At 39.7% G+C, this 18,570-nt stretch overlaps 1 protein-coding gene across 1 annotated transcript; it reads left to right on the top strand.

The window, feature by feature from the left end:
- Positions 1 to 5,550: 5,550 nt before the first annotated feature.
- On the top strand, positions 5,551 to 17,587 carry LOC120438919. The gene is made up of 13 exons (XM_039609523.1): positions 5,551 to 5,615; positions 6,173 to 6,257; positions 6,661 to 7,002; positions 7,188 to 7,481; positions 7,568 to 7,690; positions 7,790 to 7,887; positions 10,201 to 10,557; positions 11,045 to 11,140; positions 14,740 to 15,042; positions 15,400 to 15,495; positions 16,837 to 16,998; positions 17,180 to 17,287; positions 17,374 to 17,587. The coding sequence occupies exons 1-13, from the start codon at positions 5,607 to 5,609 to the stop codon at positions 17,509 to 17,511; spliced, it is 2,211 nt and encodes a 736-aa protein (XP_039465457.1). The 5' UTR covers positions 5,551 to 5,606; the 3' UTR covers positions 17,512 to 17,587.
- Positions 17,588 to 18,570: the final 983 nt, after the last annotated feature.

Genomic DNA, 18,570 nt, shown 5'->3' with positions numbered 1-18,570 from the left:
CGTGAGGAGCTTAGCCTGCATGCTTTTCTGCAAGGACTTTTCGCAGAGCGACTACGCCAACACGTCCGCCTGGCCATGCCTCAAACCTTCCGTGAGGCGCTCCTTGAGGCTGAAAGGGCCGAGCTGGTGTTCACCTCGCGACCTAACCAGCAGGTGCCCCCACCAAACTACCCCCAAATCAGAGTCGCAGACTGCGACGGGGAGGGGGAGGTCGCCGAGATATGCCAGCTGCAACCCTCGGTGCCCCGGAGGCATCCTCGTCGACCGACCGACCGCTGCTACCGGTGCGATGAGCCTGGCCACGTGGCGGGTGACTGCCCAGCACCTGCCCCGAAGACCAGGACTACGCAGCCTCAGGGAAACGGGGAGGGAGCGGTGTAGCGAGGGGACCACCGCTCCAGCTTCCTGCCCCCCTCCAAGGACGATGCACGGTGGTGGGCCGAGTTGGGCACCTCAAGGGACTCTACCTGAGCTGCTGTGTTGAAGACCAGCCATGCCAGGCCCTGGTGGACACGGGGTCTACCATTTCCCTGATACGACCTGGCGTGCTCCCTGGAACGTCCGGGCCATTGGTGAAGGGTTGGTCGCCCACCGACACCCAGCTGATGACAGTGACGGGGGAGATGACTGATATGCGGGGGAAGAAACCGTTGTGGATCCAAGTGAAGGATCTGGAGTGAAGGATGTTTGGGCGGGAGCTCCGGACGCCTGTGAATCTGGTGTTTGGGTCCCCCCCCCCCGAGCCGGAGATTGACGGTGAGCCAGAGATGGACTACTACAGGAGGCTGAGGAAGCGACTGCAGGTGGTTCACGACTACACCCGCCAGGCCCAGGCCAGCGCCGGAGTACGACAGAAAAGAGCCTACGACACCAAGTGCCGGGGGGGGGGGGTGTTTCGTGCCTGGCGACAAGGTTTGGGTGTACTGCCCGGTTCGCAAGAGAGGAGTGTCCCCCAAACTGTGCAGTCACTGGCAAGGGCCGGCGGACGTCGTGGAGCGGCTAACGGAAGTGGTGTACCGTATCCGCATGCCGGGCCCGGGGCGCATGGTGGTGTTGCACCGGGACAGGCTTTCACCGTACCGACCACTCGCTCCGGCAGACGCCGGGGCAGGGGTTGCTGGTGGCACCCCATGTTCTGATCCGAGTGACTTTTCCCCCGCCGGTCGAGACCGGCCGGTGCGCCAAAAGAAGGCACCTGGACATTTGCAGGACTTTGTTTGGGGTAATGGGGCTGTCGGGGACGACTGACCCCTTAGGTGGGGGCTATGTAGCGGGTCAGGGCTGTTCGGGGTTCTGTTATTACCAGGGGCGATTTTAGCCCATTTTTGGGGGTGCTGAAGCACCCCCAAAATGAATCAAAGCACCCCCAAAGATTTCTTACTTTTTTTTTGACAATATTTGCTGTTTGTGTGACACACTACTAAAAATATAAAAAGCATACAGTACTTGGTTGAGACGGAACATTTTAACAACAAAAGTATAGATAACCCTCCCCCTCCCAAAATGGTTTGTTCCAGCTCGCCTCACTCTGGCTCTAGGGTCGTTGCTGCCAGAGCGATGGTAGCTGAGACACAGCGGAGCGGAGGTGGAGTGCCTGGATTAAAACAGGACATATTAGCAGCATTTAACCTTCAGTTACTCTTTATCTAATTAGATAGGAGTCATGTTTCTTTTTAGCTGAAAAACCTTACACCAGGTAACCTGCAGTGTTGAAAACATGTTTTCCAATGATGTTTGCTACCCTACAATCCGTCCTGCTCTGTAGTAAAATCAGCGACATTTGACCGTCCTGTTGCTCCCACTGAAATGTATACAGCCTATTTAAAATCTAAAACTTAAAATTGTCCGTAGCCTACTGTTGTTACCACTGTCCTGTTTGAAATGGATACTAACTAGCTAACTGACTGAATGCCCATTAACCTTATAACTCCTGTTGTGTGTGTGTGTGTGTGTGTGTGTGTGTGTGTGTGTGTGTGTGTGTGTGTACAGAGAGACAGCCAGGTTCATAATGGATATAAGGAAGTTTTTTCAAAAACAGGAGCCACATTCAGGTAAAAGTGTAAGAACAAATGATCCATCAATAAAGGTTAATGTTGGATCAGTGTTTCAATATTTTATGTCTTTTATTAGATGTTCATATGGTTTGGTTATTTGCCTTTTGGTTGAAAGTACACTGAGAGAGGACTTTTCGTTAGTGATCTTAATAATTATTTTTTTCATATTAATGTAATTTTTTCATCTAATTGAATACAATCTATTTGTGTATGATTGTCAGTCCAAAGAGGGAGAGAGGAAAGAGGAGAACGTGAGGAGAAAGTACAAGGTCAGGAAGAACCAGGTAAGGAAACAGACAGGGAACAGTGACAGGCAAAACAGAAACTGTTAAACTGACGAAGAGAAAAAACCTGATTTTACTCATACAGTCTGGAAGTTGTGTCCTCCCTGTATTAAAGCTGCTATACAGAATCTGCAAAACAAACTGGGTTGAAACATTTTTGACCCTCTTTAACAACATTCCAACATAACATTATCATTGATTGGCGAGATTAAAATTAATGATATATTTTTATGTGGTTCAGCCACAACTCCACTAAAACCTCAGCCAGTAATAGGTAGGCCAACTTTTGGACCGTCCAGTTTGACTGCCACATAAGTCTGTATGCGGCAGTCAAACTGGACGGTTTTTACCCGTCCAGTTTGACTCCAGTTTGATAAGTGTTTCTCACAAGTTTGAGAAACGCTTATCAGTGTTTCTCAAACTTTTTACAGTGTGTACCACCTGAGAAAAATGTCAAGCTCTCCCAAGTACCACTATGAAAGCATGAAACTCATAAATCTTACAACACAAAATTAGTATTATTAAATTAGTTAAATTAGTATCTGCAGTAAAGATTTTTTCATACATTGTATACATTCTACCACAGGCAAAGTTGCCTCCATTTTTATAGTTTTTTGTTAATATTTTGTAATAATTTATTCTGTTTTGGGAGTGTTTTTTATGTATCTGTATTATATTATACATACACATTAAAAGTGAATCTCTGTCCAAAACATGCACTCAGTTTACTTCTTACTCACTATGAGCATCATTTAAATAACCTTTATCAGATTTGATGGTTTTGTTACAGACTTCTCAAAAAAGTGTTTTGCTTTTCTTTCACAAATGTGGGGATTAAATTGTGTTAAAATGTACAAAACGGTGATGTCATGTTTTGTGACGAGGACCCAGGCACAGAGAGACTTCATGAATTTAAGAATCTTATGATTTAATAAAGAAATTTGCAGACTTGCACAGAGATGGTAAAATTATGATGACTGATAGCGGAGATGAAGACAACAGACGATGAGGACAGGGAGGAACAGGGGTTTAAATGCACCAAGGAGACAGTCAGAGGGAACTCGGGACAACTGGAGACATTTAAGGATGCAGGGACTGACAGAGACAGGGAAGAAGTCTCATCGTAACGTATAAAGTTTATCATGCCTGGCTGGGCAGCTCTCTGGGTGCTCAGCACCCCCAAAGCTCTGATCCTAGAATCGCCCCTGGTTATTACAGTTATGTTTTGTTGTCATGTTGTCATGGTGACAGGTGACGCGCTCTCTCGGCGACTGTGTTTTTCCGGTGAGAGAGCGCCTTTTTTTGTTGTTGTTGTGCTGTTGCCGCGCTGAGCAGTTAGCTAGTGGCAGTGTTCTTCTGCAGCTATAAATAAATGGCTGTGCTCCCTGGCTAAGACGGCGGGGAAGCAAGACCGAACGACACCTCTGTCTCCTCCTTGTCTGAGCTCGCCACAATATTATGCTTTGTATGTTGTTCAGTATATTTCTATACAAAACAAGAGGAACTTCAATACACAGCAGTATATTCACAGTTTAAACCAGATATTTACATACACTTTATGGAAAACACAAGAACATTTTTTTTTACTGTACAACATCAATTTAGAGTAAACTTGTTTTGTTTTGGATAAATAAATATTGAAATATCTTTTGAATTAGTTAAATGTGAGAATAAAAAGAGAGACAGAGCTCTCTATTTTTTATCACTTTCATCAAATTTAGCAGTACATGTACACTAAGTTTATTGTTAATTAATAAGAAAACTCCAGACGATTCCATTCTGAGTTGAAGAAGCTTCTGATAGGTTAGTAGAGTCCATGTGAGTAAGTTGGTGGCACAGCTGTGGATGCATATAAGGCAAAACACAGAGCCTGTTTCTTTGACATGGGAAAAACAAGAGATGTCAACCAAAACACCAGGAAAAGAATTGTGGACCTCCATACGTGTGGCTCAATTTTGAATATAATTTGGTGCCATTTACAATTAAGAAATACAGATAGTTTCTCTCTTTACTCTTAAAGTTAACAAATATGTTTTTATATTTATCAATCTAAAAAAATAAACATTTAGTCTGATTTTATGTTACAATTAAAAAAGTGTTTTGATCTGAAGAGTATGTAAATATCTGGTTTCAACTGTATATTTGATGATTGTCAGCACAAAGAGGGGGAGAGAGGAACAGAGAGGGAGAGAGAGGAACAGAGAGGGAGATGGAGAATGAGGACAGAACAGAGATGGAACAAAGGCAGGTGAGACAGACATGTTAGTCAAATGGTTGTTGGCCAAAAGTTTCACCGTATCATAGGTACTCATGTATCTCGTACCTAGTGTTTCTTTTTAGGTTTGTTATTTTTCAAATTCTACATGTATTAAGTTATGCAGGCTTGTTTGCACAACAAGGCTAAATAATTATATAAACTTTTCTAAATAGTGGACTTTGGTAGAATTAAAAAGTAAGTGTAGTGCAGGTCTATGATGATTTTTAGTGCTACTATCATCTAGTTCTGATTCTGGTTCTGTCTTGGTTAAGTCCTAAGTAGTCCTGATTTTGAACTGTTGTAGTCCTGATTTAATTCCGGATCAGTTCTGGGTCTGGTTGAATTGGGGTTTAGTTCCTGTGTCTTGATACAGCCCCGACTTTGTTCTGCCTTGCTGCTTAATTAAAAAACTAGTTTAAGGTGTCCTGCAGATGTGATATATATTTTTCCCTATATGAAGTCATTCTTTTTTGAACAAAACTCAAAACAGAGCCAATTAATCTTTCAGTCATTTCTGGTTTGCAATAACACAAACACAGATATTCTGAATTCTTGCTAATGTCAGCATTGGATGAAACTAATTCTTTAATAGAACTTCATCTCTTCATTTGTTTACTAGGTTTTGCTCGAGCAGTGCTTGTGTACTGATAAATTTTAAACACAAAAATGGGACAGTAACAGCACCACAAACAGTTTGAATCTATTCAAGTTGCCAAACTTTTTTCTTTCTCTTATTTCACAGTTTCTCCTGCTCTTCAGTCTCTCAGGTTAATTCACCTCTGATTAGAAAAGTGGTTTTATGCTCCTGCAAGAATCATAGCAGATCTGTTTACAACCCTGTTTATAACAGTGACCAGTTTCCTTGCAACAGGCTCAAAGTTCGTGAGGAAGATTTTACACACACACACACACACACACACACACACACACACACAAACAGGATGTCGGGTTTCACTAATACTAAGTTTCACTAACTCAGACTGTAGGTTCTTTTCAAGTGAGAGCCACTTCATGCAGGAGGTATGTTGTATTTTATATCTTATTTTTAACGTCTAAGTTATATCTTACCGACTTTCTCATCTTACTAAAATACCATCTTATACAAAATACACCAAATACATCTTACAGTACAGAATAGCAGGTCTACATTTAGAGCATGTACATTTAGGTACACATTATAACTTCGAAGTTATTTCTGGAGGAAAAGCTGAAACTTTCTGCATTTCAGGGGACAGGATAATTGTTGTCCGATCAATATGTATCAAATAAATAAGTGTTTAATATCTGGTTTTGTATGTTTCATTTACAAATATTACAGCTATGACCTAGTATCAGAAAATGGCAATGAAAAGTTGTACTAAACATAGTTTTAGTTTATCGTACTGTATTCTACATCTGACAATATTCAAACAATTTAAATTCACAATGTAATAATGAACTGAAGGTATTTGTGTGTCCATCAAAGAAACCTCAAGGACATTTGAATTGAATGTGAAAGTATGAAACTGACTCGGCCATGTTTTATTGTTTTATTAGTAACTTGTTTGTTGTATTATTTTTTTTTTTCCCATTTTCAGAGCTGCATAAATCATCAGATGGCTGGATTTTCCCTTTATTGTCTCAGAAACTGTTTTCTGGTTTTCCCTCTTCTTGTACATTTTTGTAAGTACCTTCACATATAAGGTCACAGTAAATATTTGTGTGTATGTGTTTATAAAATGTATGGCTCAAATTGCCATGTTTAATGTTTTGTTTTTTGTTTTAATTTGTCAATATTTTTGTGTTATCGCTCAGTGTTCTTATTGATTCTTAAAAGCTGTAACCTAGTAGTTATACCTTTGACTAATGTGACTAGATTATAGATTCTAACTGAATCTGTAATTTGATCATTACATTATAATTCACAATACAAAAATGTAGAGGTTGAATATTTTAGGGGAAGTAACACATTTGTTATAAAATATTATTTAACAAAGAAAAAGAACATCTCTCGATTGAGGTTCAGCGGGATTTCTTAGAAGTTCTCATTCATAAAGAAATTAATAAACTGATCTTTTTATCTCAGGTCAGTCTCGGTTAATTGGGCCAACTCAGCCAATTATTGCAACAGCTGGAAAAGACATCACTTTGCCATGTCACCTGGTACCTGGAGAAAATGTTGCTGCAATGACTTTGGAGTGGACAAGACCTGAGCTGGACCCCAGATTTGTGTTTCTGTGGCGTGCAGGTCAGGACCTCATAAATATGAAAAATCCGTCCTACATAGGTCGATCATCATTGTTCACTGATGAGCTGAAACATGGAAACACTTCACTGAAACTGTGCAAAGTAAAACCTGCAGATGAAGGCAGATACAGATGTTACATCCCAGACAAGGATGAAGAAGCTTTTATTCATCTTGTGGTCGGTAAGTGAACAAATTAAATATTTGAGCACAGTGCAGTTTGGACTAGTATTTGCAATAATGCCTTGATTCAGCCAGTGAGTTACACCAGCTTGGAAACTGCAGTCTGTATTAGATTCAAATATTACCATTGCATTTTTAGTTATTTGCATTACTGACCAGCATTTTAAATTGTACATTTCATCCAGCATCAGGTGCTGTCTCCTCACCTGTCATCAGCTTAGCAAACCTTGATAAAGCCATCAGTGGAGTGGTGTTACAGTGTGAGTCTCCAGGCTGGTATCCAGAGCCTGAGCTGCTGTGGTTGGACGGTGAGGGAAACCTCCTCTCTGCTGGACCTACAGAGACCCTCAGAGGTCCTGATGACCTCTATACTGTCAGCAGCAGAGTGACTGTGGAGAAGAGACACAGCAACAACATCACCTGCAGAGTCCAACAGAGGAACACCAACCAGAGCAGAGAGACACACATACATGTTCCAGGTACATGTAGTTTATAAAATTTATGATGTGCTCGAATGAACCAGAATCTATTATAATGACATGTAATTCTGTTTTTCTTGTTTCAGATGAATACTTCAAGCTCACATCCAGTTCTGCTGCTCCCATCATCATTGGTGTTGTTGTTAGTTTGGCTGTAATCATCTTGATTTTAATTGGAGTTTTTTTCATCTGGAGACGAAACAAAACAAGTAAGAAGAAATGAGATAAAATGAGATGATAAATGATGCGTTACCATTCTAAAGTCCAGGAGGACATCATGTTGACTTTGTTGTCTAAACTTCAAACAGATGTCAGGAAACCTCACTGCTTACAAAAAAAACAAGAAACAACAAAAACTGAAACGGACCAAGAGCAGGAGACACTCATGACGCAGGACAACGTGCCAGTGAGTGATATGACAGAAAGCTCAGAAAGCTAAGCAGTAGTGATGTGCAATACCACTGATTTCCTTTCCGATACCAAGTAATATTCAGCGTGGTATCGACGATACTGATCTGATACCGATACTTTGTACAAAAATTTTTTTTATTTATTGTATCTCAAATTATAGCGTCATAATGATTACAGGACATCAGATTACTTGTTCTTATCACTTAATAATGCAGAGTTCATCATATAGAAATAAAAAAACTGAAGTTGTGCGCTATTTGAACACCTTGCCAGCCTGCAGCACTAAAGGACTACGTGAGAGACGTCTGTCTGCCCTAGCAGCACCTGTCCCTGTCCCTGTCCTCCTCTTCAGTTCGCCTCAACATACGCTCGTCATATTCTGTGATATGATTTACTCTGAGGTGTTTGACAAGGTTAGTGATGTTGCCACAACCATACATGCCAACCCTCCCGATTTTTCTGGGAGAATCCCGAATTTCAGTGCCCCTCCCGAAAATCTCCCGGAGCCACCATTCTCCCGAATTTCTCCCGATTGTCCACCCGGACAACAAAATTGAAAAACCATATCGCAGAATTCATAGCGCCCAGCCAATTCCAGTTTCCAGATACTTAGTTTTAATATTACTCTCATTTCTCTTTCTGGGTCGCAAAAAAACTTTTAACATATTTTCAGGTGAGAATGTAGTTGTGTAAACTTCAAATATCTGAGCCGACCAACACATCGTTTTCAAACCCCCGCGGTCTTTCGCTACTCGGGTTAAACATGATATATAAGTCACTTTGATAACTTAAAAATGTTATTGTTTGGCTTTTTCAGTGTTTTATTTGTTCGTGAGTAAATCGGTTTGGCTGAGATTAAAGTTATTAGATTAGATTAAATTAAATTTAACTTTATTAATCCCTCGGGAGGGTTGCTCTGGGGTTTTCACACAGCTGAATAAACGTCAAACAGAAAACTAATTAAAGAAAGTGTGAGATGGTCGAGAGTTTACGTCAGCGCCCGGTTATATTTTAGATAGCAAGGAGCAGACGGCAAAGTTTAACTCCACCGAGGGAGCTCATGACGTACTACCCGGCTTTCTTTAGACCACGAAGGCCGGGTCCTCAGGTGGAAGCAGCCTCTGAATTTGGACACCCCCGCTGTTTCCGGGCTGGCCAATAATAACGGTGACATTTAACGTATTTTATTTTAACACTGTAAAATTTATTTATCACCCCCCCCCCCAACAGCCTTTTTGAATGTCTCCCTAATTCTGAGGTGGCCACAACACCTCACTTTTTTGCCAGATGTATCGCAAACCACGTCTCAGCTGTTTGTGGAGGTAAAATACGTCCGCACAATTATGCTCAGCCATTGTTGTGAGTGCGCACGCCAAGGGGCTGCTAGACATTTATATACCCGTATTTCGCACATGACTATGAAAGGCGGAAGAGGAAGTAGTTCCTTTGAATGTAGACAATCCGAATGATATAGTTTCTTTCCACTGTGTTCCTGTTAATGATAAACTACAAATTTACCCTAAATTACTAAAATATCGATATTTTAATGTGAGAATCGATTCTAGAACATAAATGATTGGTATCAGAAGAATCGATATTTCAGGATCGATCCGCACATCACTACTAAGCAGAAGTTATTTGGAGAGGAGAGGATAATGGCTGCTGAAGAAAGAATGCCGTTGGTTGAAAAGAGAGGTAAAACGACTTCAGTGGTGTGGAAACATTATGGGTTCGCGGAGTCACACGTGGATCAAGTAAACATAGTGTGTAAACTTTGCTACGGTGTCGTAGCTGCACCAGAGCAACACTACAAATTTATTCAATCATTTGAAGACCGCTCACAAAGTGACATACGTTTGATGCAATTGTGCATTGTGTGGCTACGCAGCTTGCCTTCATGTTTGGTTATTTGTATGCATAAATATTATGCAGTATTTTGAAGTTCACTAAACATAGATGTTTACATTTTTCATTTATTTTTTATATTGCAAACATTTGCACTGTTATCAGTATTCGCACACTATTTTATATTATTTTTTGACAATCTTTAAAGCCATTATTCAATACATTGTTATTGTTAAGTAAATATTGTCAAATAATCGAGATCTCAATTTCAGTGAAAATAATCGTGATTATCATTTTGCCATAATCGAGCAGCCCTAGTCTCATCACTTTTAATAAACAAAATATCATATTTATATTAAAGCACAAAGTTTTGAAAGGAAAAAGAAATACTCTTAGCATTTTGAACAAAGTGTTTTGGTCAGACTAGTTACCTCTGACTTCAGTCTCTACTGTCTGTGATCAGGAGGAAAACCAGGAAGCTGACAAGAAGTTTAAGAAGGATGATAAAAAACAGGATTTCCAGGAGGCGAAACAACCAGATGTCACAGAAGTGGTGAACCACCAGAACACCCTAGAGCTTGACACCCCCAGAAGGACAAACACAAACACATTCGTGGCCACGACTCAAACGAGAGCAGAGGAGCGCCCTGGAGGGGGACACCCAGCAGGCACAGAGCAGAAGCCCCAGGCGTCTGTGGGGATGAGCTCACAGGCTCAGCCAGCAGCCGACTGCACCAGAGCAGACCGACCTCTGAGCCCAGAGACTCAAGACCCAAGGGCCCCCCACACCCCAACAGGGGCCCGACCAAGCAGCTGCCAGGTACATGTGAGCTCAACTCAAATTTTGATATATGATTTAATATAAATCTTCAGTATGTTCTCATATTCAGGAAGGTGGATCTACATCTGACACTGGCTGTGAATGTGGAGACCTTAAAGAAGACTTTTTCAACAATATAATTCAGAAAGTTCTCACAAAGTGCAGAAGAGGCCTCCACAGGAACAGCGTCACAGGGTTTATCACAAAATTAAAAATACAAAGAAGTTATAGTCAAAAACCAGAAACTGTCAGCGACCTTCAGAACTTTTATTTCCACGTCTTATAAACTAAAAAAATTTGCTGTCAAAAATGATTTTTTTAATTAATCTTAACTATTTAACTCTTAATAAACAAGATACCATAAATAAATATTTGTATTAAAGCAAAACGTTATGAAAGGAAACAGAAATACTTTGATGATTTTGAACAAAGTGTTTTGTCAGACTAGTTACCTCTGACATCAGTTTCTGCTGTCTGTGATCTGGAGGAAAAACAGGAAGCTGACAAGAAGATGAAGGATGATGAAACACAAGATTTCCAGCCGGAGGTGAAACAACCATCTATCAAAGAACGTACGAAACAGGTAAATACAGACAGACAAACACATGTTTTCAACACTTCCCTGACCTGTTGTCATTCATGGGATTGAAGTAGTGATGGTAAATTCGATTCTTTTTACTGAATCGAGTTTTAATGAGTCACTCACCAAAGTGAATCGAGTTTCTTGAGTCATTTGAGTCACTGACTCAGTTGACCAGAGAGTCCAAAAATGTATATTTTCACTCAAACTTAATTTGTTTCTCTTTTAATGTAAATCCTACTGCTAAGATGAATGATTGTAAAAGAAAACAATTATTTTCTTTAAAGCAAAAAAGAGCAAAAAAAATTCTAAAGGGAACATTTATTTATTTTTATTTTATTGGTATTTTCCTTAAATGTGTCAAATATATATTTTCTCATCTAAATGTCCACTGAGCTGTGAGCCAGGGGGCGGTAAAGCACCTTAACATTGGTTGCCAACCAAGAAGAAGAAGAAGAAGCTGTGAGCCAGGAGGGAGGGGGTGAGTGAGTGAGTGATTCGTAACAGGAAGGGAGGGGGTGAGTGAGTGAGTCAGTGATTCGTTCAAGTCGTTTGAGCTGTGAGCCAGGAGGGAGGGGGTGAGTGAGTGAGTGATTCGCCTTACGCTATGATTCAGCACAGCAAGGGAGGATGTGAGTAACTCAAATGTATGAGGGGCCGTACAAGCCAAAATTCATTCTTTCACTCTCACACACATACATTCTTCTTTCACAGACATATATTTTCACTCTCACACACATATATTCTTCTTTCACAGACATATATTTTCACTCTCACATACATATATTTTCACTCTCACACACATATTTTCACTCTCACACACATATATTTTCACTCTCACATACATATATTTTCACTCTCACACACATACATTCTTCTTTCACACACATATATATTTTCACTCTCACATACGTACATTTTCATTTATGCATTCCTACATTTTGCTCTCATTTACATGCATTCAATATGCATTTAATCTCACAAATAATATATGTATGTAAGAAGAGAATGCATACATGTCAGAAGAAAATATATGTATGCAAGAGAATAATGTATGTGAATGAAAGAGTATAGTGGAAACGGAAGGAGTTTAATGGAAACGGAAGGCTGGGTGTCTGTACCGCTGTGATTGGCTGAGAAGCACGCGCGGGTCACTTTCAAGTGTCTGACAGCATGGAGGGGAGAAGAAACTCGAGTTCTTCAGCAAGCTATCGGGGTTTTAAGAAATATTTTATCATCTCCTGAAACGGTCACATCGTTGTCCTCGTCACTTGATCTAGATGGGACGGGCTCAACTTTTTTTTTTACGTGCGCTCAAATTTTTTTTAGGTGCGCTCAGAATAGTGGGACAAAAATAAGGCCATAGGTAACAGGCATCTCCGAAAATGTTAGAGCACTTATGGAAATATGTGATGTCTTGATGAATCAAGCAGATATTTGAAGTTTACACAGCACCATTCTCGCATGAAAATATCTTAAAAGTTTATTTTGTGACCTATGGCGTTATTTTTGTGCCACAAAACCAGCCAATCACAGACTTGGATGCAAAAATATCTGATTGGCTGTTCTGGTCTCCAATCAGCTCGAAATGACGAAATGCAATAACCCAGAATCCATTTCGTCCAAAACTCAAACGAGGCAGTGGCAGAGAAGCACAGAGTGGCGGAGTTTGAAATATTACTCTTTCTGGGTTACTGTGGCGTTATTTTTGTGCCACTATTCTGAGCGCACGTAAAAAAAAAAGTTGAGCCCGTCCCATCTCGATCAAGTGACGAGGACAACGATGTGACCGTTTCAGGAGATGATAAAATATTTCTTAACACCCGATAGTTTGCTGAAGAACTCGAGTTTCTTCTCCCCCTCCATGCTGTCAGACACTTGAAAGTGACCCGCGTGCTTCTCAGCCAATCACAGCGGTACAGACACCCAGCCTTCCGTTTCCATTAAACTCCTTCCGTTTCCACTATACTCTTTCATTCACATACATATATTTTCTTCTGACATGTATGCATTCTCTGCTTACATACATATATTATTTGTGAGATTAAATGCATATTGAATGCATGTAAATGAGAGCAAAATGTAGGAATGCATAAATGAAAATGTATGTATGTGAGAGTGAAAATGTATGTATGTGAGAGTGAAAATATATGTGTGAAAGAAGAATGTATGTGTGTGAGAGTGAAAGAATGAATTTTGGCTTGTACGGCCCCTCATACAAATGTGCTGTTAGCATGCTAGCTGAGCGATGCTACTGTGAACCGAGGAGCTATTTTCTTGATGTGAGGTTTCTACTCAGGGTTTTTTCTTCCAGTTCAGAGCAGAAATGTTTTTGTTAAGAAACTGGCTGTTGTTTTTTTCCCCACAATTTTAATTATAAGCTAGATATATTTCTACTAATGGAATTAGTTTGCTAACAGCAACAGGGATGAGTCAGTGAGTCAGTTGTGCTTGTGAATCATGATTCACGAGTCAGTAAAGTGATTCTCGAGTATTGAACTATTCGTTCACGAATCGAACATCACTAGATTGAAGTGAAATACTGGAGATTATGAACATTTCATTATGAAGGAATTTGAAACTTTAGTTATTTCTATGATTAATAAAAAAGTGCTGACTCAGCAGCAGGAGATGGGAGCTGAGAAATATCAGGCACTTCACTGTATCTTTATCCCTCTGTGTGTGCCATAGATGAAAGAAAGAATTATTATTATTCTAACATCATATTTAGACACATGTTATTAAGTGTCTGCAGAGGCTGAGTTGCTTTCCTGTGTGTGATGAGATGCTGCATTGATCACACTGTGGTGCTCAGTGCTCTCTGTTATGCTGCTGTGTGTTGGTGGAGCAGCCTGATGGACACAAACAGCTGGACGAGCTGCTAAAAAGTGAGCTGGGTGTTTGTAAGAAGGCTGGACTCACTGATGACTGTGATGGAGAGAGACACATGAAACAAAGTGAAAGCTCTAATGGACGACAGCAGACACCCTCTCCACACAACCACCACCACAAGCCTCCAATCATCCCTCACGCACACATTTCACTTCCTGCTACAATTTTTAATCCACTTTATCCTGTTTTTATTGTTATATCCTTGTTTCTACATAAGATCAAATTAGTTTAGTGTGTCAGACTACTTTAATATGAGATTTATATTTTGAAATAAGAGCGAAATTTAATGTTTAGATTTTGAAATAGAAAGAAACAAAAAGGTTAGAGTATTTTGAACATTTGCCTTTTAATTTCTTATCTGAAAGCTGGACTGAAAATTTGATAAAGGTTACAAAAACACTGACACCAGATTATCAATGATTTTATTTTTATGTTCTATATTAACTGTACATGAACACATGCGTGTTTTTCTGCCATAAAGATATTTATAGCAATAGAAATCTTCAGTATGCTCTCATATTCAGTGACATTATTGGAGTTCAGGGTCAGTCTGAGGTCAGAGTTCCTGTTTGAGCTCTTTAAGGAAGAGAAATTTGAAAGGAAACAGAAAATGTGTGAACAGTTTTGGAGACGTGTTCAGACTGTTATGTTTAACAGTTCAGATAGTTTTGTTCAGGCTGAACCTTTGTGTTAATCTGTTTGTCTGTTAGTTTGAGGAAAACCAACAGAGTCCTCCAGACGATGACACCCCCAGGAAGACCACCACAGGCAAAATCAAGACCCCAACTCAGATGAGAGCAAAGGACAGCCCTGGAGGGGGAAATCCACCAGACACAGAGCAGAAGCCCCACAGGTCTGTGGCGATGAGCTCACAGGCTCAGCCGGCAGACGGCTGCACCAGAGCAGACCGACGTCTGAGCCCAGAGACCCAAGACCCAAGGGCCCACCACACCCCAACAGGGGCCCGACAGAGCCAGGGAGTCCAGGCCCGACCAAGCAGCTGCCAGGTACATGTGAGATCGACTGAAATTTTATAAGACTTATAAAAACTTTGACACTGGATTTTAAATTTGTATTTCTTATATTTATATATTTTATGTTAATTTTACATGGAAAAGGCATGTTTTCTTTTAGCATAAAGATATTTATATAAACACAAATCTTCAGCTTGCTCTCATATTCAGTGACATTATTGGAGTTCAGGGTCAGTCAGAGGTCAGATTTCCTGTTTGAGCTCTTTAAGGAAGAGAGATTTGAAAGCAAACAGAAAATGTGTGAACAGTTTTGGAGACGTGTTCAGACTGTTATGTTTAACAGTCCAGATAGTTTTGTTCAGGCTGAACCTTTGTGTTGATCTGTTTGTCTGTTAGTTGGAGAAAAACCAACATGCAGCTGAGGAGAAGCTGAAGGAGGAGCATCATCAAATGGAGAAGAAACATGCAGAGATCAGCAACATGAAGAAAGAAGTAAACACACACAGACTGTTGTTATGAACACTTCAGGACAAACACACATTCATTTACTGGGACCTCGCTCTGTTCTCAACCATAAACAAACAAACATGCAGCACATTTACATTTATTATTGATTTTATTGGCTTTTTAATGCCAAGAAAGGAAACAAGGACCCAAACTGAGTGTGTAAAAACAGATTTCTATTACAAACACAGACAAAGACTCACATCCACACAATAAGAGACAGTGGAGAAGGAAATTCAAGGTTTGCTGCAAAAACCTCTGAAATTATTCAGCAATCACAGAAGTTTAAGCCAAACAAGGCGAACATTTTAGAGACTTTCAGGACTCTTGTTTCTATGGCTACGTTCACACTGCAGGTCTTAATGCTTAATTCCGATTTTTTGATCAAATCCGATTTTTTTGTCTGCTTGTTCACACTACAAATAAAATGCGACAGCAAACGCACTCTAGTGTGAACGATCAAAGCGGACCGCATGCGCAAAAGAAGATGTCACACACAACGCGCTCTGTTTAGACCCAGAGCAAACAGTATTGTTTGACTGATGGCCCTTAATATAAAGACTTCGGACTTTACGTTTCCCAATTTTTCCTTTAAGTTATTTTGTTATTTACATAATAATGTAGATAACCTAATAATGATCCTTATTGCTGTTTTAGAGGAGCAGTGCTTCAAAGGATAATCTGCAGATTTCTGTCAGAATCTGCAGATTATACAGTACAAATAAAATGTTCATGTTGTCTTCCCAACAGTTTCACTAACATCTACACTGGATGGCCAGGAAGCGTTCGCAATGTCTTCTCGGGCGCTTCTCCGGCGCTGATAATTGGCGTCTGTCTTGTGTCAGTGACGTAAAAGACGGATTTAATGCGACATGACCGTTCAAACAGCAGTCGCTTTCTAAAACATCAGATATGTATCGGATTCAGTACCACATACGAAAGTGACCCAGATCGGATTTGAAAATATCAGATTTGTGCCGTTCACACTGTCATACCATGATCGGATACGGGTCGCATAGGGTCAAAAAAGTCGGATTTGATGCCCTTTCACCTGCAGTGTGAACGTAGCCTTAGTCTCACAGTTCCTATTGAAAAAAATAGTACTTTTTTTTATCAAAGTGCAAACTCCTGAAAGGAAACAAAAATACTTTGATGATTATCAACAAAGTGTTTTGGTCATACTAGTTATCTCTGACTTCAGTTTCTTCTGTCTGTGATCTGGAGAAAAAACATGAAGCTAGACGTTGTGAAGGTGGATGAAAAATAGAAAAAGCAGGTGGAGAAATATTTGTCTGTCATACTAATCTGCATCTGTTTTTTCTCTCTCAGCCAGAGACGAGCAAACTCAAAACACAAAGAAAATCTCAGAGAAATTTCCAGGAACAGAATAAGAGCAGCTCAGCCAATCACAGCTCAGCGAGAGGTGACATCATCTTGGACAAAGTCGACAAACTCGGCATGTACATCTGTCTGAAAAACACTTCCAGTGAGGTACTGCTGCTTTCATGCTGATGAACAATGAGTACTACCTAAACACAAAAAACGTGTTTTGTGTGTTCAGAAATATTTCTGAAACAACACACATTCATTTATCAACACTTTGGATTTAACACACACTGAACTTTATTATTGTCTCATTCCTTTTTTCCATTCTCTTGATTCCCTTTTGTAGAATAAATTGATGGGAGATTGGGAGGTAAAACTACAGGTCAACGAAACACAACCAGTCACATACAAAGTTGAAACAAACTTTACACTGAAAGCTGGAGAGCGACTCACTGTGAGTGTCTGTGTTACTGGATATTTCTCTCTTGTTATTACTTTTCACTTGGACATCTGTGACCTTTTTATTGGCTACATTTACAGTTACACCGAAAAGGTGCTATGAAACCGTATCCTGACGATGCTGAGATGATGTGGATGGGAATGACAGACTGGGAGTTTGGAGATGACCTGAAGATCAGCCTCATCAGCAACACTGGAGAAGAGCACAGACTAAAGTGATGCTTTTTACAAACAGGGCTACATCATGTGAATTCACCAGAGCGACTTGTTTGTTTGTTTTTGACAAACAAACAAGAAAACAAGAACAATATTACATCTTATATAGTTCATATAATTTTGTTTGTCAATTTAACATTTTGTATTTTTGTTGAAATAGAAATATGTAAATAAAAATGTTGATCTTCAAAAAGGATTTTTTATTCTTTGAGGTGCAACACGAAGATAATTTTACTGCAAGGACGTGGATGAAGATGAGTCTTCACTGTGTCTTTTTAAGCTGAAGCTAAATAAATAAAAACCTCACAAAGAGAAACTCTCACAAGATCTGCAGAAAATAAAGAAAAACAAACAACTACATTGTTTTGTTGAAAATGATCAGACTGTTAGTTTTTTACCTCTGAAAAGTGATGATTATTAATATTAAACCATAATAAGTCACAGTGTCTCCTCCCCAGTTGAATACTTACATTTACAAACTTTTGCTTCATTTTCTAGAACAGAACCAGTGACATTCTGAAAACTTAAAAAAAGGCTTTTATGTGTTTTTATCACTCCTTAAATAAAAAAATACACTAAATAATAGATACAGTGTATCTGACCTTGGAAGTAGATGTAAGATAAAATGACTGAAATGAACACAATACAATGCAAAAAAATTTTGGATTGTGTTCTACACAAGGTGTTTTGTTGGTCTGTGCTAAAATTCAACCTTATTATTAATGTTGTAACTAACATAGTCAGTGACATCAAGGCAAGAGCACTGAGTCAAAAGGAGAACAAACAACAGTTTATTGTGCTCGAGTTACGATTAGCAGAGCACTTCAAATGCTCCATAACTGATATTTTTTCTCTTTGTAAGGTGACCTTGGGTTTTAGAAAGGCACCTTCAAATAAAATGTATTATTATTATTATTATTATTATCATTATTAACTGCAAGATTTTGATTCTTCTCTTGAAGGAGAGCGTTCCACCAGTAAGGAGATCTGCTCAGAAGATGCTGGTTTTCTTCAGATCCATCTTTATATAGAAACAAACATTCTCACTGATGAAGTTTAAAA

This window comes from Oreochromis aureus, linkage group 3 (assembly GCF_013358895.1).
Source record: "Oreochromis aureus strain Israel breed Guangdong linkage group 3, ZZ_aureus, whole genome shotgun sequence".
Classification (NCBI taxonomy): domain Eukaryota; kingdom Metazoa; phylum Chordata; class Actinopteri; order Cichliformes; family Cichlidae; genus Oreochromis; species Oreochromis aureus.
Note: the sequence above shows the minus strand (reverse complement) of the source record. Positions and strands in the feature narration are given on the sequence as shown.